At 47.2% G+C, this 23,674-nt stretch overlaps 1 protein-coding gene across 1 annotated transcript; it reads left to right on the forward strand.

Annotated features, from left to right (window-relative positions):
• The first annotated feature begins 22,310 nt into the window (after positions 1-22,310).
• Positions 22,311-23,401, forward strand: gsx2 (GS homeobox 2). The gene is made up of 2 exons (XM_036553399.1): positions 22,311-22,689; positions 23,061-23,401. The coding sequence occupies exons 1-2, from the start codon at positions 22,311-22,313 to the stop codon at positions 23,399-23,401; spliced, it is 720 nt and encodes a 239-aa protein (XP_036409292.1).
• The last annotated feature ends 273 nt before the right edge of the window (positions 23,402-23,674 follow it).

A 23,674-nucleotide genomic window follows, 5' to 3' on the forward strand; every position in this document is an offset into this window, starting at 1 on the left:
TGAGAGACAGTGACAATGGGAAGGCTTTTAGAAGTGAGTTTCAACCTCATTTTTACTCCACAGCTTTTTCCATTCATAAAAGCAGTGGAGTTTATACCAAATTCAACACAGATTAATGCTCTGTAACTGATAACAGGAACTATGAGTAGAATGAACTATTCTTTCACAGACTTTGAATTGAATGAATTCTACTCTTTTATCAGGCTCTTATTTTGCACTACATGAACTACACTTTACAAAGAAGATGAATATTGTCATAATTACTGTTGTAATTGTTGATATTATGTGTTGTGGAGGGCGTTTGCAGTGGCATGTCTGAGTGGATCACATGGGAAAAGCTCCCTGCCTGAGGCTATTTTTACATGTGTGTAAGCTAGGGGGAAGCATGTCCCTGCTGCACAGAGCTCAGACCAGAGAGCATTTAAATACAGGGAACAGTAAACTGTGTGTTTCGGTTATTCTCTCAGGGAGAATAACTGACAGTGTGTGTGTGTCTGTGTGTGCTTGTGTATGTGTGCGTGTGTGCGGGTGGGTGTGCGTGCGCATGCGTGTGTGTGTATTTTCCTCTTGGGTGGAGTGACTGCGTCATTATCCGTAACAGAGGCAAACAAACTTCACAGCCACTAATCAGTGCCCATAACTGCGGCGCTGCTTCTCAGACCAAACTCTCATTAACTGGATAAACTCCTCCATCGGACATGCGTCAGACTGTGTACACTCTCCTGCTCTGCGTCTGCATGAAAACTCCAGCGAACGCGAGTCCCGGACACTCAGAGCAGGCTCTCAGAGCTGCGAGTCCGAGCAGGCCAAGGGAAAGCGCACCCGCAGCCTGAGAAGCGCAGGCTCCAAACACGGGTGAAGCGCTCTTCTGCTGCACCTTACCCAAATGCGCTGTGGAGAGGGTATTCTGTGTCAGTGCTCTTTGATTACAGGCAGTGATATGCCGGATACAGCTGAAACATGCAGGTCTCACAGCAAGCAGGGGCCAGAGGATAGAGGTCAAGTGTGGCCCAGGCGCAGGTCTGGAAGTCTTTTCCGCTCCAGAGCAGAGAAGCGGGGGAGAAGAGCACCATGAGAGAGCACTGCACCTGTCCCATCTGCGTCTCCACACACCTGGGCCAGCAGGTACAGCTCCAACAACATCATAACATGGGGTCAAATAGGTAGCTTTGAACAGGACAGTGTGACGTGGATAATTCTGCTCTGTGATCAGTGTCTGAGACAACAAGGGACAGAAGGCATCCTGTTGCAACAGAACTATACAGGAGGCGCTGAGAGGGAGCATACAGCCAGCAGGAGGTGCTGAGAGGGAGAACACAGCCAGCAGGAGGTGCTGAGAGGGAGCATACAGCCAGCAGGAGGTGCTGAGAGGGAGAACACAGCCAGCAGGAGGTGCTGAGAGGGAGAATACAGCCAGCAGGAGGAGCTGAGAGGGAGAATACAGCCAGCAGGAGGCGCTGAGAGGGAGCATACAGCCAGCAGGAGGCGCTGAGAGGGAGAACACAGCCAGCAGGAGGTGCTAAGAGGGAGAACACAGCCAGCAGGAGGTGCTGAGAGGGAGAAGACAGCCAGCAGGAGGCGCTGAGAGGGAGAATACAGCCAGCAGGAGGCGCTGAGAGGGAGAATACAGCCAGCAGGAGGTGCTAAGAGGGAGAACACAGCCAGCAGGAGGTGCTGAGAGGGAGAATACAGCCAGCAGGAGGCGCTGAGAGGGAGAATACAGCCAGCAGGAGGTGCTAAGAGGGAGAACACAGCCAGCAGGAGGTGCTGAGAGGGAGAACACAGCCAGCAGGAGGTGCTGAGAGGGAGAAGACAGCCAGCAGTAGGTGGTGAGGGAAGCCCTGTTAATGACCTATGTCTTCCAAAGGTGGGGCAGCTCCTAAAAGCACGTCTCCCTGGGGAAGTCCTGGCTGATTGAGTTAGGAGCTTATTAGGCAGTGAGGACAGGGCAGGCGTGGCCACCTCCCAGAGCAGCTGCAGGAGGGAGAAGAAGCGCGGCAGTGTCTCCGGAACATTCCAGCTCCTGTAAATAACCTTGCGCCCAAACTGCAGCCTAATTGTGCAGATATGTGACCCTCAGATCAGCAGATCTGCACTCCACCAAAAATATAACAGCAACAAACAGCACACAGATGCGGCTCTGTGTGAACACCTCTGACCTAGAGAGAAACACACACACACACATGCTCACGCACGCGCGCGCGCAAACACGGACTCACTCACACGCTCACATACACGAACATTCACACACACACACGCGCTTACACTCACACGCTCACACTCACACACAAACACATGCACACACATGCTCACACAAACCCACACACACACTTTTACTGCACCCTAATATACACACAGACAGACAGAGTTGGGCAGGGGTGAGGGCCGGGGTGCAGGCGGGGGTTTTTAGAGGGTGTGGGAGGGGGCTGGGTGGTCCCCCCTCTCTGCATGCTGTTTCATTTCTCACTTGAGTGCTCCTGTGAGCGCCCAGCCCCCAGTGCAGGCCGTTTGTGATGGAAATTCCTGCCCATTCAAAACGTATTAAAACACACAATCAATGGAAACAGTAAAAAAGCAAAAATCTCCTTAGCAACATAATCTTGATGGCCCAAAAAAAGAAAAGAGAGAGTGGAACGGGGGGGGGGGGGGGGGGGGGGGGGGGGGGCAGGGGAGGGGGGGCAGGGGAGTCGGACACAAAAGCTGCACACAGCGACAGCCACAAAATTGGAAATGAACTCTGAAAGAACTGTTACTTTTTCACAATCAGGCCCATTAACACTGTCACTCAGCACAGGGCAAAGAAAGAGGGGTACAGCGGGGCGTGTAGCGGGGTACACCAGAGCGTACAGCAGGGCGTATAGCAGGGTACAGCAGGGCGTATAGCAGGGTACAGCAGAGCATATAGTGGGGCACAGCAGAGCATATAGTGAGGTACAGCGGGGTGTACAGCAGGGTGTATAGCAGGGCGTATAGCAGAGTGTATAGTGCGGTACAGCAGGGTGCACAGTAGGGTGTATAGTGAGGTACAGCAGGGCATTGAATGGGGTACAGCAGGGTGTATAGCAGCGTGTATAGTGGGGTACAGCAGGGCGTTTAGCGGGGTACAGCAGGGCGTTTAGCGGGGTACAGCAGGGTGTATAGCAGCGTGTATAGTGGGGTACAGCAGGGCGTTTAGTGGGGTACAGCAGGGTGTATAGCAGCGTGTATAGTGGGGTACATCAGGGTGTTTAGCGGGGTACAGCAGGGTGTATAGAGGGGTACAGCAGGGTGCACAGCAGCGTGTATAGTGGGGTACAGCAGGGCGTTTAGTGGGGTACAGCAAGGTGTATAGCAGCGTGTATAGTGGGGTACAGCAGAGCATATAGTGGGGTACAGCAGGGCGTTTAGCGGGGTACAGCAGGGTGTATAGAGGGGTACAGCAGGGTGCACAGCAGCGTGTATAGTGGGGTACAGCAGGGTGTATAGCAGCGTGTATAGTGGGGTACAGCAGGGCGTTTAGTGGGGTACAGTAGGGTGTATAGCAGCGTGTATAGTGGGGTACAGCAGGGCGTTTAGCGGGGTACAGCAGCGTGTATAGTGGGGTACAGCAGGGCGTTTAGCGGGGTACAGCAGGGTGTATAGCAGCGTGTATAGTGGGGTACAGCAGGGCGTTTAGCGGGGTACAGCAGGGCGTTTAGCGGGGTACAGCAGGGTGTATAGTGGGGTACAGCAGGGTGCACAGCAGCGTGTATAGTGGGGTACAGCAGGGCGTTTAGCGGGGTACAGCAGGGTTTACAGAGGGGTACAGCAGGGCATGTAGCTGGGCGTAAAGAGGGGAACAGCAGGGTGTATAGCAGGGTACAGCAGGCCTCATAGCACACATATACAGTACACATATACATTTGTTTTCCTATTTGACTGAATATACTCCATCTTGCAAGGCTAAATATAAATTCTAATGAATAATTAAAGAAAACATTGGACTTAATATTTAGACCAAGAGATAAAATTTGATACACAAAGATGCACCCATGAGTTAATCTGTGCTTATAACTTAAGCATGTGACATATTTGCCCTTAAAGAGAAATATAGCTGCAGTGTCTGAGCATGTGTTAATCTGACATATGCATCGCCATGGTGCTGATGGTGAGACAGGGCAGAGATACTGCCATACAGCAGCAGGTCTGAATGACAGCCAGGCACAGCACACGGGCAAAGCAGTAACCCTGATCAGTCTTTATAAATGACAGTCTTTATAAATAAGCTGTCTTTATAAGTATCTATTTTTGGTTTTCCTTACTGATGGATTAATCTTAAAAATTGCAACAGGTGTTAAAAACAGGCAGCTGACAGAGTATGAAATGATGGTCAAACACACACCCCTGCAAGGAAACGCCCTCCAAAGACACACAAACCCCTCCCTCAACACACCCTCTGTGTACAGACACGCCATGCTGAGACACACACCACTGACACAGTCCCCTCAGACACACACCTTCAAAGAGAGACACCCCCCTCCCTGCCTCAGAGAGAAACACACCTCCAAGCACAGACCCACATCTCTCAGAGAGACACTCAGACAGATGCTGACTCAGAGCCATGGCAGCTGAGATAATCACTGAAGCTGCTCCACACAGACTGAGATCAATCAACCAGGACAAGATCTGTAGCAGTAACTCTCCCACTGTGCACTGCGAAATAGGGTATCTGTGTGTGTGTGTGTGTGTGTGTGTTTGTGTGTGTGTGTGTGTGAGAGAGAGAGAGAGGGTGTGTATGTGTGTGTGTGCTGTTCCCTCTCCTTGACAGATCGTGGAGCTGTACACCTGTCTCTGTGCTCCCACTGTAGCCGAGTTTCTCAGAGGTCTTTCTTGTGTCCTATTAAAAGGATTGCCAGTCGGGCAGTTTGGGGGATGCCTGTGAAAGATACACTTGGGGACCTCTCTCTTTATTCCCGCGGGACACTCATCGTGTGGCTTAGGCCTCAATAAATCAAATCTAAATGTAACTGTTGATACTCACACGCACACACTCACTCACACGCATTCACACACACACACACACACACACACACACACGCACACACACACACACAGGCACACACCTACACAAACACACATACTGACACAACTTCACTCACGCTAACACGCACACATGCACATACACACACACTCTCTCTCTCACACGCATACACACACATTCACTCATGCTCACACTCACACATGCATACACAAAGATATTTTTGAAGCCCCTTCAAGTTTTGAGATTGTAAACACACTTTCATCAATAAATGCCTGAGAGTCCATGAATAAGAGATGAAGGAGTGGTTTGTTTTGTGTGCTTTTCAGTCTGGCAGCTCTGCACCCCTCAACACACCCTGTTCAAGTCGACTATACCCCTCAAGAGAGGACTGCGTATGTATAGTATTCATAAACACCCTTTAAATGGGCGGGCTGCTTAACCTCTGCCAAATACTGACCATGCAAAACTGCCTAACAATAGTGAAATAAGAATATATACAAATGTATCATTTATCAAAATACATACATACATATATGCATACTTACATATGTACACACAGACATACAGACATACAGGCAGACATGCAGACATGCATCACATCAGATAGAAGATAGAATCAAGAACTTTATTTGTCACATGCACAGTTATAAACAGTATACAACCTGCAGTGAAATGCACAACTGGTCCAACTCCTTAGACTGTGCAAAGTAGCAGAGATAAAAATAATTTGATAGTGGAATAAAGTAGTATAATGGTATAACAGGCTGTGGGTTTTGCCATTTGGTCATAAAGTGGTAAACGGTCTGAGTGTTTGCACTGTAACAGCATTCTCCGCTGGGACGTCCTGCTCAGATGCGGGGCCAGGGTGAACCCTACGGCGGGAGCGAGCTCTCTGTGGGGCAGCTCTGATTTCACACCCAGCACAAAGAGCAACCTGACCATTTCATCCTTTCAGGGAATTTCGACCCATTTCAAGCACAAAATTCAGATGCAAGTTTTTTTTTTCAGGTGGGGTGCGGGGGGGGAGGGGGGGGGGTTGGGGGGGGTAGGGGGTATTCATAACTTTATAAATCAGAGCCCTGCATCTGCGAGAGCATGTCGAATCCGTTCCACTGTGGCAATTACAGCCCCCCCCGACATCGCGCTGGCGGATAATAGCGAACGCGGCGGGATCAGGGTGTAATAAACGACCCTTTAATGGAGAGGCTGACAAAACAGCCTCCGCCTGCCTCTTGCAGCATGTTATCGGCTGCCTGCTTCCTCCTGGCCCAGCCCTGCACCCCCACAGCTGGACAGAGAGCCGAGAAAAGGAAGAGAAACGATCAGCTCTGCACCATGGCCGACGGCCCCTGCAGTCCCCCGCCCCCCCCCCACCCCAACACCTCTCGCACTCTCACCTAACAAAAGCATCTGTTTCCATACCCCGCCATCCAGCTCCTGGGGTCTGGGGGCCCCCGAAACAGCGTGGCCCCGCAGCAGAGTGCCCCTGCAGCACTCACCTTGTGCTATCAGCCATTGTGCTGCTTTTCTCATAACTCCTCGATCCATCTTGGTGTCTGAAAGACAAACGACAGGGTCTTAGTGCAGCTGTCAGCTGAATAGAGCTGGAGGAGGGAGCCGGGGTGGTCTGAGCTGCCCTGTTAAACAGTAACCAACACACATAGTATACACACACACACACACACACACACACACACACACGCACGCACGCACACTTCCATACACACACACTTACACATACACACATACCATGCACACATATACAAATACACACACACACACACACACTCACACTCACAAACACACACATACACACACACTCGTACTCACAAACACACCAAACACACAAAACCATTGCCATATTTCTCGCACATTCAAAACAAGCATCATGTTCCTCTTCCTGCAGAAAAAAGAGATTTTACACACTCACAGTGTTAAAGGGAAATACCAGCAACACCCTGGCAGACTTAAAAAAAAAACCAACACACTGATAAAACGATGACATTCATGAGAAAAACTTCCCTTCCTAAAAAAATTCCATTCCTAACAAACTCATCCCAATCTAGACAAACTGGAATAGACAGAGGGATCAAGAGGAGGCAGAGACAGTAGAGAGTGACTCAGTGACTCTTCATTCTAATTTTATACAGAATATAGTAGATATAGTATATAGTATATAGTATATACTAGACATAGTTCAAAATATGTTCCACTGTACTGTTATTAGTAATGTTTTTTTGTATTGTCATTTGTTATTGTTATGACTGATTGTTGTTATTATTACGCTTTGGCAATATGTATTTTAAAATATGTCATGCCAATAAAGAATTTTGAATTGAATTGAATTGACAGTACAGAGGGATAGAGAGGGAGAAAGAAAGAAACAGGAGAAAAGGTAAGGCCAGGTGTTCATGCTCACACAGCTGCAGATGCAGAGGTCATGACTCAGCAGCCAGCCAGCAATGTCACCTGGGAGGTGAGAGCTCAGACACCAAAACAATGATACAAACAGCCATTATCCTGCTGCCTCCTTTTAAAGCAACCCCACCCTGGCTCCACCCCACACAATATACCCTCCCACTACACCAAATACCCTCCCTATACTCCACACACAGTCCCTCTAACATAAATACCCTCTCACTTCACTAAATACCCACCCTCTAACATAAATACCCTCCCTATACTCCACACACATCCTCTCTAACATAAATACCCTCTCACTACACTAAATACCCACCCTCTAACATAAATGCCCTCCCTCCAACATAAATACCCTCTCACTACACTAAATACCCTCCCTCTAACATAAATACCCTCCCACTACACTAAATACCTTCCCTCTAACATAAATATTCTCCCTATACTTCACACATACTCCCTCTAATATAAATATCCAGCTACTGTGAATACTCTCCTGTTTAGTCGTTTATTCTTCAAAAGCAACCTGCAGACACCGGGCCTCTGGCTGTTGGATGGTTGCTTGTGTTTAGGGATTACTGTGCTGTGAGTTCCTCTAGCAGTTCTTATGATGTCATTATTAACAGATTTTTACTCCTGGGAAAGTGCTGAACAGAAATAAATTCATGTGTGGTCAAAATGGTCACTTTTCCATGTTCTTTGTTTAGTGGTATTATATCGATGAGGTTTTCTACGTTTTCCCAAAGGTCAAAGCTGGCTGAAGCTCAGACACTGCATTCTCTGCTCCGCTGCCAGGCTGGTACTCCTAACCTGTGATGATGAAACTGGAAGGAATGAATCCATATCTTGAGGAACTCTCTGAGGTGTTTCTACATCACTTGATGAGGTGAAGGCAGAGCTGAAGATTCTCTGGCATGGACCAACTTGTTGCATTGCCATGGTAATGAGGATGCGGTTTCTGTCGGCGTAACCATAGTAGCTGGCTCAGACGTGCGCTGTAGAAGCGCTGTGCAGAAACACCTGTGTGATGAAAAACTGGGCCTGAACCAGGGCCAGCCATTCAAACACAGGCTGAGCCACACAAAGGATGTGCAGCACAGTTTATCTGGCTTTATTTTACAGTCAGGAGAGACAAACAGCAGGAACAGAGTCTTTTAAATCACCTTGGACACACACAGTCTCAATAACATGTTAAACATACATAAGTCTCTGAGAAACATCCGCTAAGTTCCCCACTAAAATGCTAAATACCTTTAAGCTCTTGTCGCTTATTGCTGGATGGGCCAAGGAGGCAGTGATCTGAGGGGATAATTAACATTCAACTTCAGTCCTTCAGTCTGTTGTCTCTCCCAAAAAAGCCTTTGTTTGGCTGGCCCTCCAGCAGCCCCAGAGCGTCAGGGTGGAGGGTGAAGAGATTTGATTCTAATCGAACCATGAAAAGAACATGATCTAACTGCCTCAGCCCCACTTAAATCCACACCCACTCCCCTTTTCTCTCTCTCTTTTCTCTCTATCTTTTTTTTGCAGGCTCCCCAATTTACAGAAAACCCCACTGAATGTCTCCTCAATGACTCAGTGAAATGGGGGGAAAAGGGGGTGAAAAAGGAGGAAAAAGGACAAGAAGCAGACATAAAAATTCCAGTAGTTGTTTGAGCGTCGGTGGGTTGATTTGCATGACAGCAGGCCTGAAAAGACCTGACCCTCTCACCGCCCTACTCTGTGCTGTGCACCCATCTGACGAGCAGGCATTGACCCAGCTCATTGACTCTGAAAGGATACTCCATCAATGGGACAACCTTTCTGCTCTCCGACGCCAGGCATCTGCGCGGCCCCCTGCCGGCCTGCCAACGTCTAAGCCCACACCAAACCTGGGGTTACCTTCCAATTCCACTGTCAAAGCTGGGGTTACCTTCCTGCTCCACTGCCAAACCTAGGGTTACCTTCCTGTTCCACTGCCAAACCTGGGGTTACCTTCCTGCTCCACTGCCAAAGCTGGGGTTACCTTCCTGTTCCACTGCCAAAGCTGGGGTTACCTTCCTGCTCCACTGCCAAAGCTGGGGTTACCTTCCTGCTCCACTGCCAAAGCTGGGGTTACCTTCCTGCTCCATTGCCAAAGCTGGGGTTACCTTCCCGTTCCACTGTCAAACCTGGGGTTACCTTCCTGCTCCACTGCCAAACCTAGGGTTACCTTCCTGCTCCATTGCCAAAGCTGGGGTTACCTTCCTTCTCCATTGCCAAAGCTGGGGTTACCTTCCTGTTCCACTGCCAAAGCTGGGGTTACCTTCCTGCTCCACTGCCAAAGCTGGGGTTACCTTCCTGCTCCATTGCCAAAGCTGGGGTTACCTTCCTGTTCCACTGTCAAACCTGGGGTTACCTTCCTGCTCCACTGCCAAACCTGGGGTTACCTTCCCGTTCTACTGCCAAAGCTGGGGTTACCTTCCTGTTCCGCTGCAAAACCTAGGATTACCTTCCTATTCTAGCACTGAAACTGTGTTTATCTTCTTGTGCCACTGCCAAACCTGGGTTTAACTTCCTGTCATATATGGGTTTAAATTCCTGGTCCAACAGCAGCCGGGACTGCCATTGCATGCAGAGAGCAGCTTTCAGAGAGCACATCAGTGCCTTACCCCACTGCATTCTGGAGCTGGCCTCTCACACAGCGGCTCCCAGCCACTAACCCCAACCCTAACTCTACCCCAAACCAGCTTCCCTGGGGGGGGGGGGGGCTGGCGGGGTGTCAGTGTGATAAGGAAGGTGAGACCCCTGTAGGGCCTCCTTAAGTGAGGGCTGAGGTGTCATTGTCAGGGGTCATTTCTTAAATTAAAAATGGCCTCTAAACTATGTGATTCACTGACATCCATAACCCCCTCAGATGAAACCATTTGATGTTAACAGGGACCAGCCTCATTTAAGCCTGAGCATGCTTTATTTAAGATGTGCTCATTGTGATTAAACATACTGAAAACAGCAGTCTGTTATAGCGGCACCATGTGACTGGTCTGTGACATGCCATAGGGTGATGTTTCAAACGTGTGTGGGGGGGGGGGGGGGGGGCACACAGACCGGGCCAAAGCCATGCAGAACCTGCAGTCTCAGATGGGTGCGGCCCTTGGGGGGACCCCTCCGGGGGCCTCGTGTTGTTGGGGCCCCTCCAGACAGGTGCACAGCGCCCCCATGATTCACAGCCAGTGGCAGGTGAGGGCACTCAGAGCCCCAAGAGCTACTTCTCCCCACGGGGGTTAGTGTGCTAACACCCGAACCTGCATACAAATCTCCCCCTACACACCCACCCTCCCCCCTCCTGTCTCTCCAGCACAAAGCCCTGAGACCAGCTCTACTATGCTGCCCTGTCCCTCCTTCTGTCTCTCCCTCTCTCTCTCTGTTTCTCCCTCTCTCTCCATCTCTGTCTCCCTCTCTCTCTCTCCTCTCTCTCTGTCTCTCTCTCTTTCTCTGTCTCTCCATCTTACTCTCTCTGTTTCTCTATCTTACTCTGTTCTACTGTCTCCCTCCCCTGCTTGTTCAGGAGAAATGAGACACTCCCTAAAGTGTTTAATGCACAGACAACAGGGAGTTTCAGCTGCAGAGCTCCTCACCTACAGCAGGGTTTCCGCAGCAGGGTGAGGAGACAGGGCTGTGTGCTGGAGGCAGACTGGGTGGCGTCCCCCCAGCTGGACGTACCCCTGTACCTTGGAAACACAGACACTGGGGGTGCCTCAGGGAGACAGTACCCATGGAGGAGGCTTCGGGACCACAGAAACACACGAGCGCACAGTAGGAGCTTCAGTATGTTTAATATTTAACACTGCTTTAGTACCTCACTATGGTGATGACTACCACCTGAGTCAGTCGAAAATGGCGACATCCCGTGATAACATTTCGAGTAAATCTGAGTGGGTGATGCCTTCCCCAGACACAGTGTTTCACACAGCTACGTTCATGCCTACCCCCATCCCCCAACACCACCCCCCCACTGACACCAAGAGCCAGCCTATCTGAGAGATGTCACTCCCAAACAGCTCCCTCATTCCCTAACCCTAACCCTAACCATAAATGCATCTGGAGATGCCCTGGACAAAGGGCTTTTCCAAATGTAAAATAACACAAAAAAATTCAATCAATTACTACCACTACTACTATTACTACTACTACTACTGCTACTAATAATAATAATAATAATAATAATAATAATAATAATAATAATAACAGAGCTACAGAGCAGAGTCTTTGGCATTTGATGACTGTCCTCTGCTGCATCCAACTGTAAACACCCTGAATACCCCTGCATCCCAGAAAGACCAGTCTGCAGCTGCACACCTCTGCCCCTGCAGCCGCACAGAAACACACCTCTGCCCCTGCAGCCGCACAGAAACACACCTCTGCCCCTGCAGCCGCACAGAAACACACCTCTGCCCCTGCAGCCGCAGCCGCACAGAAACACACCTCTGCCCCTGCAGCCAAACAGAAACACACCTCTGCCCCTGCAGCTGCACAGAAACACACCTCTGCCCCTGCAGCTGCAGCCGTACAGAAACACACCTCTGCCCCTGCAGCCGCACAGAAACACACCTCTGCCCCTGCAGCCGCACAGAAACACACCTCTGCCCCTGCAGCTGCAGCCGCACAGAAACACACCTCTGCCCCTGCAGCTGCACAGAAACACACCTCTGCCCCTGCAGCCGCACAGAAACACACCTCTGCCCCTGCAGCCGCAGAGAAACACACCTCTGCCCCTGCAGCCGCACAGAAACACACCTCTGCCCCTGCAGCTGCAGCCGCACAGAAACACACCTCTGCCCCTGCAGCTGCAGCCGCACAGAAACACACCTCTGCCCCTGCAGCTGCACAGAAACACACCTCTGCCCCTGCAGCTGCAGCCGCACAGAAACACACCTCTGCCCCTGCAGCTGCAGCCGCACAGAAACACACCTCTGCCCCTGCAGCCACAGCTGCACAGAAACACACCTCTGCCCCTGCAGCTGCAGCCGTACAGAAACACACCTCTGCCCCTGCAGCCGCACAGAAACACACCTCTGCCCCTGCAGCTGCAGCTCTAGGGCTGGGCTCCTGACTGGGTCCACAGGGGTGAGGCTGGGCCACAGACCTGAGGAAGGGGGCGAAGCTGGTGCTGCGATGGGGGAGGGGGTCTGACTGGGCGGTCAGACAGGAGGGCGAGAGACTGACTCCCCGGTCTTACACGTCTGTTTAACAAAATAAAGCTCATGTGATGCACACATGGCACAATTAAGCTACTGTTGTGTAATGAGCTCTGTGGAGCTTATCACACTCCAAGGCTTTCTTCAGTGTTAAACCTTATGACGTCTTCAATCCAGTCACTGCCAGAATCAGGACTGGGTCTGCCTTTCTCCCCCTCTTTCACTGAGGATGGGAGGGAGGAACGGCGGGTGTATAACCAGCAGGATAAATAGCTACTTGACAGCTTTGTGTATTATAAGAGCCCTGTTAAAACAGAGTAATCTGCTAACTTTCCCTCACTTCCCACTCAATCCCACACTGACCCGTTCATTCCAAAACTGCTTATCCAACTTCAAATATGCTGTGCAGAGTGGAGCAGAGGCCAAACGCAGGCCTCACGTGGCAGGACAGCCCCATGCTGAAAAAAAAAAACACACTCAGCCTGGAAACCTGCCGAGTCACTCTGCAACACCAACCAGCTTTCAGAGAGACGACACCGAACAGTTTTCCACCTGCATCGCGCATACATTTCTTAAGTCGGAGGAGAGACAAAGCAGGTACGTGTTTCTGTTGAATGCCAGAGTCTGGGAACAGAGAGGAAAACTAGAGGTGGCTAGAGCGAGGTTTGAGAGCAACACCAGGAAGGGCGTGGGTATTATGTGCTACCAATCGCAAATAAGAACCAATGAAAAGACCAACAGCACTCAGCACTTTATGAAGCCCAAATTTTGCTGTACCACCAGGTGGTCTAGCTGCCTGACAGGTGCAGCATCCCTTCTAAAAACAGCCCGTCAGTGACCAGGTCCAACCACACTCAGACAATAGTTACACTCCTCTGACCTGGTCCAACCACACTCAGTCAATGGTCACACTTCCCTGACCAGGTCCAACCACACTCAGACAATAGTTACACTCCTCTGACCTGGTCCAACCACACTCAGTCAATGGTCATAATCCTCCGACCAGGTCCAACCACAGTCAGCCAATGGTGCCAGTGTGAGAAATTGCATACAGCCCATGCAGTGGATGAGTCAGAGTTATGAAAGACTGAGGAAACTTAAGAAAAACGATGCCATCATCAGTCAATGAGCTCGATTACCGGGCGTGTCTCTCATCTGGATCAATCAGAGTGACATCTTCTGCGAACAGCCACACAGTTGAGGGAAACAACAAATAATGACCTCAGAATGCCGATGCAAACTCAATTTGGAGATGTGTGACTGCGGCCATCCATGAGACAAGGACAGGCAAGTGTACTTATGTGTGTGTGAGTGAAAGTGAGTAAGTGTGTGTGTGTGTGTGTGTGTGTGTGTGTGTGTGTGTGTGAGTGAGTGAGTATGTGTTTGAGAGTGTGTGTATGTGTGTAAGTGAGTGTGTGTGTGTGTGTGTGTGTGTGTGTGTGTGTAGACAGTACTCTTCCTGATCATGTCCATGCATCATGGGATGGGGGGGGGGGGGGGGGGGTTAGGGTTGGGTTGTACAATGAAGTGGCAATGCTGCACATCAGCATAATCAGCACCTTCAGCTAATCAAAAATTTCCAGCCAAATGTGAAAGAAAAAGATGATCCCTAATGGCTCAGTCTCAGCTGCCCGATTACAGACCTCTCACAGTGTGAAACAGTGGCTTTCACATTCCACTAATGGTGGCATTACACTGGGAGCACATTACTGTGAGGACCATCCCAAGACAGAAGACTCAACCGGACTCCCAACACTGAGGCCTGCATGTGTGTGTGTGTGTGTGTGTGTGTGTGTGTGTGTATGTGTGTATGAGGACTATATTAGGTGTGTGTGTGTGTGTGTGTGTGTCTGAGCACACAAACAGGACACAGTGTAACAGCGTACCTGTTAGGATGCAGGATGTCCTGTTTTGGATGTGGGAATTTTCCTGTTTCTATGGTGTGAAGAGGGGCAAAGATGATGATGGTGTTGCTGATGATGATGATGATGATAATTTTACTGTCAGAATTCCCTTAAATTGATCTTGCATCACAAACTGCACTGTTTAGCATCACACTTTGATGACATGCAATCAACATCGGAATAAAGACATCTGGGTCCACCTTAAATTCATAAAGACCATTTTCTTCAGCCTCCCACACCAGTGCACCAGGCCCACAGGACTGCAGAAGCCCACCTCAATGACTGCCACAAGCCTTTCACCTTACATACTGCACACTGAGAGAAGCACTGTGCTGTATCCTGTGCCTGAGGTTTGGACCACTGCAGAACCTATTGTGGCCAGTGCACTGCTTAGGAGAAAGGCTACCATGCCCCGTGATGTGTCAGGAGTTAACTGTAGGGTGTGTGAGGTGTCAGGTACAAGTCTGAAGCTTCAGAATGCAGTGGAGTAGCCTCACTTTGCTCCTTGAAATTTCATCTTCATTTTAAATTGCAAACATATCCTTACGGTGAAATAGCATATAATTATGTTCACGTATGTAATGCTGTGTGTTTCCGCTTCCCATTTGCCCAATGTCACAGTGGCGTGTCTGAGCCTGGGGACCACAAACACACAAGCACATCACATCCCACACAAGGACCCCTGGGTGAGACACAGAGCCGCACCTCTACTGGCAGAGGTAACATATGTCTGTACCCCAGACAGAGATAAATGTCAGAGTCCAAATGACTCTTTCCTACAAAAAGGAGTTTTTCCCATCTTACAGAATCCTTTACATCTTTTTAAGAGATTAGACATTCAAAATCAACTTCTCAAAAATCATATTTACAAGTCACTTAAAATATGATTTGGTGAAATTAGAGCACATTATTTTCATGTTGGGATTTAATCTTCAACAAAGCCAGTGTTCAGTGGATTTTAAATCAGAGGTTTCTTTCATGCAACAGTGTGTAGAGGTGGTAGGTAATATCATAAACTACCATCAAACAATTACTTTCAACAAAATTTCACACTGGAAGTGTCAGTACTCTGGCCCCCTAGTTGTTGTGTTTTTGTTCTCCCCCTCTGTTATTGTGTCCATGTGCTTTTGTTTTTCCTTGTGTTCCAGCCCTGCCCCGCTCTCCGCCCTGTCTCCACCCACCTGATCATCTCCACCTGCCTGCCTGCACACCAGCTTCCCGTTACCGCTTCAGCAGAGCCCTATATCTACCCTGCTTGTCTCTGTCTTGTTCGCCAGATCGTTGCAGTGTTTATTGCCTGTTTTGTTCCTGCCGTGTTTTTGCCTGTAAGTCGTTGCTATTGTTGATCCTACCTGTACCTCGACCTTGATTCTGCTCGCCGTCTTGCTCTGTTTGCCTGATTTTCTGCCTGCCTGGTTACCGACCCTGCCTGTTCCTGTTTTGACCTTGCTTTGCCCACGGACTGCCTGCCTGTTACGAACACTGCCTATTCCGGTTTTGCTACTTTGCCTGACATCTTTATTAAAGATCTTGGAACCTGAAGCTCTTGTCTGCGCTTGAGTCCTCGCCTGAGCCCTGACAGGAAGAGTCTAATAAACTCTGTCAACAGATAGGATTGAGTGTGGTGTAGTGGTAAGGAACAACAGTGTTGTGTAGCGGTAAGGAGTAAGGCAGCAGTGTGGTGTAGCAGTAAGCAGCAGCATTGTGGCGTTAGTCTAAGAGCAGCGACAATACATTCTTAGATATCACAATCCAATAGTAAGAGCCAATACATAAAATGTATTATACTGCTGTATGCCAAATTTTGGGCACCCCTGGCCAAATTACATATTTTGTTGATTTTTGAAGTGAAAAGAAGTAAACACAACTTCTGCAGGACACTATTTTGAAAATAACATTTTCTGCCAATGGCAATGCACAGTTACTATATATCTTATGAACTTAAAAAGTAGAAAAAAATAAAACCCTAATTGTGGCATGTGCAAAAGTTTGGGTACCCTTTGTCTTACAACTTAATTGACTCGTTACGCAGGTCAAGAATTGTCATTAGGAATTATCAGCTGATGACAATTACAGAGTTTAATAAATTCTCTTACTCTTCAACCCTTGTGCCAATGCTGAACCATCATGGGCTCCTCGAAGCACCTGGCTATAAAAAGATATCAAAGTGCTTCCAGCTCACAATTTCCACTGTCCAAAATGTTATTATGAAATGGCAGCTAAGGGGAACTGTGGAAGTCAAGGCAAGATCTGGAAGACCAGGAAAACTCTCTGATAAAACTGCTTGTATGCTGGGCAGAAAGGCAAAGCAAAACCCCCATATGACTGCAATGGACCTGCAGGAAGGTTTAGCTGACACAGGAGTGTTGGTGCACCATTTCACTGTGCAGTATTGCTTGCACAATCATGATCTGCATTGAGAGTCATCAGAAGGAAACCTTACCTGCAACCTCATCACAGAAGTCAACATCTGAAGTATGCAAAACAAGATAAGCAGAGGCATTTTGGAAACAAATGCTGTGGACTGTTGAAGTAAAAATGGAACTGTTTGGCCACAATCACCAAAGGTATGTTTGGAGTAAAAAAAAAGGAACAGCATTTGATGAAAAGAATGCCTTGCCAACTGTTAAGCATAGGGTGGAACTATTATACTTTGGGGCTGTGTGGCAGCCAGTGGCACAGGAAACATTGCACGGTTAGAGGGAAGAATGGACTCCCCTAAATATCAGCAAATTCTGGAAGTAAATGTCACATAGTCAGTCAAGAAACTAAAGCTGAAGAGAGGCTGGCTTCTACAACAGGACAATGACTCAAAACATATCTCAGAATCCACCATGACCTTCTTCAGGAAACACAAGCTGAAGCTTTTGGAATGGCCCTCACAGTCCCCAGACTTGAATATCATTGAAAATCTTTGGGTGGATCTTAAACATGCTGTGCATGTATGATGGCCCAAGAACATTTCAGAACTAGAAGCAATCTGCAAGAAGGAGTGGGTGAAAATTCCTATGTCAAGAATAGAAAAACTCTTAGCTGGCTACAAAAAGCATTTGCAAGCTGTGATATCTGCCAAAGGGGGTGATACTAAGTACTGACTTAGTAGGGTGTCCAGACTTTTGCACATGCCACAATTACTATATATTTTTTAAGTTCATGAAATCAAAAGTAACAGTAGACTAACATTTAAACTTTATTGGCTGCAGAGGTTGTGTTTAATACTTTTCACAACAAAATATGTAATTTGGCCAGGGGTGTCCAAACCTTTGCATACAACTGTATGTGCCATGGTAGGTGCAAAAGGACATTTGAGGAATAAAAATTGTGTTTTAGGATGTATTGTGAATGCTTACACTTCAGTGTTGAATCAAGGCGCAGTTTGAATAGATGAGTTTACAGTCTACAGTAGAAGATGGTCAGTGATTTCACAATTCTGATCATAGTGAAGAGTTACTCTCACCCCTGGGGGTCAGAGTAGAGATCAGATCTTATACTGAGAATACTTTTTTCAGAGAGGTGTGGCAAGGTGACGAGGTTGTGGAGTGGAGTGGTCTGGCAGGAGTGTATGGTTTGATAATGGACTCAAAGTAAGTTCTGATTCAAATGAGGACGAATCTGCACAGATAAGATTCAAACAAGGATGAATATTCTTGACTTTATTTCAGCAAGTCATGCAAGGAAATTGGTATAAGGGCTATTTGATTTGTTCACAGCATTCGTTTTGGCTTCGTATTAAATGTTTGCTTACTCTTTTGGAAAAATGTATAGAGAGAAGTGGAAAAGAGCTTTAATAAGCCTCGGCTGAGCGTGAGAGGCCTGGAAACAGCACCTAATGAAGCTGAGTCTGGAGGAGAACGCACTAAGGGTCTGCTCAGATCGCATTTCAAGTCAGTTGATATTTATCTGGCTTTCTGGCATCTTTTAATTGCACAAGAAACTGAGACATTTCTGTGGATGGTGAATCCCTCAGACACATGCATGTTTGGGGTGCAAGACTATGTCAAAGTGAAAATGTCACCCTCTTGTACCGATTCCTTTAACCAGAAGCACTCAGCTGCCTTATCACAGTAAACACACAGCGTGCAAGCTGATGTGCAGTTCTTAAGGTTCCCCAGACTTTGGATTTTTGTTATTGTTCTAATATTTCCTATTTATAGAATCAAAACCACACTGCGCTTCCTCCATAATTAAGGACTTTACAGGTTCTTAGAATAAGTGTCCTGGCAATACTGGTGTCTGTGTGTATTACTCCAGACAAAATAAGCACAATTCCTTGCCTTTCAGACAGCTGAGTCATTATCCCGCGTTGTGAGGTCATTGTGGCCTCCAGGCATGCTCGTTGTTTGGGTGATGATACTGTCCTGTGGACCTCTGTGTGGATATGCATGCAGAGGCCAATAGTTCAAACAGGGTTTTTAGAACAGAAAAAACTCCTATGAAGTCAAAACAAAGGCTTTTATAAAGAGCAGGTGGACGCTGAGAGCTGGATGTGATTCAGGCTCTTTTTGTTAAACACATCGATGGACAGCCCAGAAGCTACTCGTGCTCATGATATTTATTTATATTTCATGAATCCCTTAAATAGCGGGAGAGCTATTTTTCCTAAGTTTTTTCTCTTGAAAAAAAAAAAAAGATATGTAAGATTCAGAGAGTCAGAGTGATTATCCGTCGATACTGAAGTTAGACTGAAACACAGACGGGCTCCGTGCAGCTGAGAGGCTCGGCGTGGAAAGTCACGGCGTGCCGTTATATCCTCCCCCGGGTCATTGTTCATTTCTCTCCGCACTGAAGACCCGAGTGTTTCTTTTCACTTTTGGTATTCAGGATCTGTTGCCTGGTAACTAATAAAGGGGAAATCGCCGACTGTATTAGGAGAGATCGGCGTGCAACAATGAGGCCTTATAAAGGCTGTTGATACAAGTTAATGACGGGCATTCAGAAAAACATTAATGCACTTCTTCACGGTGTGATAAAGACCGTACAGATATGTAAAGGGGTTGATCCTTTTGCAGAGCACCTATACATGCCAGTGTATTTTTGTCCTTGAGATGTAATAATGATAACAACAAAACAAAAGAATTAAGTGAAGTAAACTACATGTAGATGGTGTGATACAGAAATATAGTACGATCCAGAATATTTCCTATAATTACAATTATAATTACACATTACACACAGAGTATATATACGGCCTTAATCAGTAAAATACCTTAAAGCGAATAAAATAAATTATAAATAAGCCGTCGTTAGCACGGAGGCGAGGGAATTAGTGTGTGGGGCGCTGAGAGGCTTAGCTGAACAGATCTCCAGGAATTTTTTTTTTAAATCTCGGACATTTTAAAAGCCAATATGTAACTTTTCCATTTGTTGTACTGCTTTTAAGCGAGGTGGACAAAGCTATAGCGCTGCCACCCCGAGCAGAATAAAAGGAATCAAAGGATTTTCCCTTAAATGGACTAATTTTCTCCTTGAATTATGAAAGTAATGGGGAGGTAACAGTCTGTGCTCCGTACCCGACGGCTTAATTCCCCTAAACCTTTCCACGTGGCTCGACTAGTCGTAGCAATTAGACCTCATTATAGACTCATAAAGGATCTCATTTGTGGGATTACTTAATAGACAATGAAATTTTATCGTGCAGAATTATGGAAAAAAAATAATATTGGAAGTGGGACGGTGTGATGTGGGCGCGCGCCATACATCATTCCGCCTCGGATGATTCTCCGATCCAGCGCCTCGCGCGTTATCCACTGCGCTCGCTTTATTACTCCAATTACCACTGCTATGACAGACGCGTTTGTTTTTCTCCCATTTATTCAAGTTTAAAGTCATATTGCATTTTACTTCACAAAAAAAAAAGCAGCTGATATCGAAGATTTCAATTAAATCAATATAGCTGCAGGTGACCTACGGGTTGCTCATTTAACGTGGCAGATAGCGTCCGAGCGAAGCTGTCTTGACTCATTTGTCATTTGCAAAACTAGTTTACTTTTTGTAATAAAAGATACAACTGCTGTCGAAAAAACGGGCTTGTTTTGTAGCTTTGATCATTCAATTTGTGCATTTCCATTCGGCCTTTAAAATAAATTTGTGTACATCTTACACAAAGCAGTGTGGGGCGAGACATCTAGGAATATATGCTTTTTTATCATTAAATTTAAATAAAACTTTATTTTCCAAAAGCTCACTGCACACAGCCTGACTGTTACGGAAAAAAACAAATATTATTCTAAAAATAAAAGGTTCCTCGGTCGGGACTTTTGGGGTATACTGTTGTTCTTCACGCTCTGTCTGGAAGGTAAGAGGCGTTATTTCTCAGATGAAAGTGGAGGCGAAACCCGCCGCTGACCCGCTGGAGATCAACCATGCTAATTATCGTCACAAGACGAGGGATTAGCGCATTTCTGGAATAGCTGCCTGTTTACACTGTAGAATTCCCTCATAATAAACAGTTTCTAATTGAATCCTAATCGCGATAAAATAGCCAGTAACCAGACTCGCCAGCGATTCATAAACCTTTAATTACTGGACCTGAAATCTTTACCAAATTGACACAGAGTATAATTATAATTATATTTCGTCCATGAAGTGTTACGCGGTTTTATGAATTTACACCTCATTTTCACAGAGATCTCGACATACAACTGTATAAAAGGAAAGACTGAATAAAGATCTCTCTTCTCAGATTTTACAATGTCTTGTCAAAATGACAAGAAATCAGCCAGTTTATTGCTGATTAAAGGTTAATATTTAATATCTTTTCAGGCTAAATAAGACATATACGAATGTGGGAAAACCTAATATTAGAAGAAATACAGCAACAAAATCCATAGACTAAAATTCTGTCCTATCAACCTTGATATCATATAACCCTGAGAGTTTGTTCAAAAAAGTAGACATACACGAATCTTATTGATTACTATCTATATTTAACTGGTTTAAACAGTATATAAAATAAGTTACTGTTTATTGTTTCCTTCGTGGTGGGAGGTGAATGAGCTCGACTGATGAGCTCGCGAGTTCTTTTTTCTGTCTTTCCGCGCGCCTCTGCTCTCAGGGCCTGACGAGAATCGAATGGTGGTGGGTTTATATATATATATATATATATATATAGAGAGAGAGAGAGAGAGAGAGATAGAGATTTATGTAGCTTTACAAATATTTCAACATTTTGTAAAATACACTTGAATACCATAGAGTCGTGTTTTTCTTTTATAGACTGGTTTTGGTGAAATACTACTATATTTTCTATTATTATTTGTTATTATACATTATTATAGTACTGAAATCATATGTATTATATATATATATATATATATATATATATATATAGAGAGAGAGAGAGAGAGAGGGAGGGAGGGAGAGAGAGAGAGATAGGTGTGTGTATGTGTGCGTACGTTTGCGCAGATCAGACGCTTAACGATTTTATGTGTTAACTCAGACAAAGCAAAATCAATGCACCGTGCAGGAACAAGCAGGTGTTGAACTCAGTCTGCATTTGCCCGTGGTGCACGGTGAAAGCGCCTCTAACAGCCCACAGACATTAATAAAGTTGTGTTTCGTGTTTCTTGATGTCGTTGGGCAAGCGTATCTGAAGGGCTTAAATGGCTGGATGGAGAGATTTTGATTGGGAGTTCTTTGGGGAATCACGTGTCTCGGGTCAGTGGCGGTACTAAAGCCCCCGGAGCAGGGCACGCACGTGGGAGACGTTAGGACCAACCCTCTCCGGGGTCCCTTTTGTTTAACCATCAAACATAAGCACCTTCTGAGGTCCCGAGGCTTCAGAGGAGAAACAGCAGCATCTCACGCCAGGAGGACTGACCGCATCGCAGCACAACCATGTCACGGTCCTTCTACGTCGACTCCCTGATCATCAAAGACAACGTGCGAGCCGCGCCTCTGAGCGAGCACAGCGGGCAGGATTTTCTCATCCCGCTGAGCATGCACTCCTCCAGCGTGATGACGGTCACCGCGCCAGTGTGCCCCTCCAGGAAAAGCGGCACTTTCTGCGTCTGCCCGCTCTGCGTAACGTCCCACATCCACTCTCCCCGGAGCAGCATTCCGCTGCTGAAGCCGCAGTTCCCGAGCGGGGACCCGCAGTACTGCCAGAGGCTGGCGCACCAACAGAGCCCTGCGCTGACGCATCCCGGACACGCACCTGTCTGCACGCCCACGTACAGCGTCACAGATCCCAGGAGGTACCACTGTCTCTCAATAGGTAAGATAATTCACGCTGCCGCCTCCTGCGCCGGGCTTCGTCTGTGTCATTGTTATCTAATGTGGTAGCTCCGTGACCTTGCTGTATAACTTTTAATTCTTTCAGATTGGAAAAGAGGGGATTTAAAAAAGAAAAACGGTGGAGAAAATATAGCATATGACATGGCGCTTTTTATTATTTTCTTTAGCTCGTGAGTGATTAGAGTTAGTATTAGATGCTGGTATGAGAGTTTGAGTACACTATAAATGTATATTCCCAGCAGAAGGGCATAACGGATACAGAGCGGTAGGATACCCTGCGCTTGACCCTGAAGATGGTTTGGTGTGAAATTATTCATTTTCATTAAGGCGTACTGTATTCTTCTCAAACAGGCGCTTCGGAGAGCAGCCATATTCAGAACGGGAAAAGGATGCGCACAGCCTTCACCAGTACACAGCTTCTAGAGCTGGAGAGGGAGTTCTCCTCAAACATGTATCTGTCCCGACTACGGAGAATTGAAATCGCGACATACTTAAACCTGTCCGAGAAACAGGTGAAGATCTGGTTTCAGAACCGCCGGGTAAAGCACAAAAAAGAGGGCAAAGGAGCACAGAGGAACGCGCACAGCGGGTGCAAGTGCGCGGGCAGTCACGCGCACTACCCCAGGTCGGAGGACGAGGAGTCGTTATCGCCCGCATCTGCAACCGAAGAGAAGGAGATCTCCCCCATCTGACGGCCTCGCCACGTTTACAGACACGCTCTTTAAGTAGCACTTAGTCCCCTGCACTACCCCCCCCCCCCCCCCCCACCCCACCACCCCCGAAATGGACCCTCGAAGCCGTAGAATGGTTGGCCCAAAATTAAACACAACATAGGTCATGCAGTGACTGGAAACCTGCATAAGGTGAATTTTTTATTGGCTTGACTTGTGGTGTTAGCTTTTATTTTCTTTATTTCACAGTGTCTCAACGTGTTTTGTAATTTTAACAACTGTGAATATGTTTCC

This window comes from Megalops cyprinoides, chromosome 2, assembly GCF_013368585.1.
Source record: "Megalops cyprinoides isolate fMegCyp1 chromosome 2, fMegCyp1.pri, whole genome shotgun sequence".
Taxonomy (NCBI): Eukaryota; Metazoa; Chordata; class Actinopteri; order Elopiformes; family Megalopidae; genus Megalops; species Megalops cyprinoides.

What these genes read in the sequence shown, in the direction of transcription:
- gsx2 (XM_036553399.1), top strand. Translation starts at nt 22,311, where the DNA reads ATGTCACGGTCCTTCTACGTCGACTCCCTGATCATCAAAGACAACGTG. An exon ending in GTACCACTGTCTCTCAATAG is followed by an intron (nt 22,690 to 23,060) that starts GTAAGATAATTC and finishes CTTCTCAAACAG; the next exon opens with GCGCTTCGGAGAGCAGCCAT.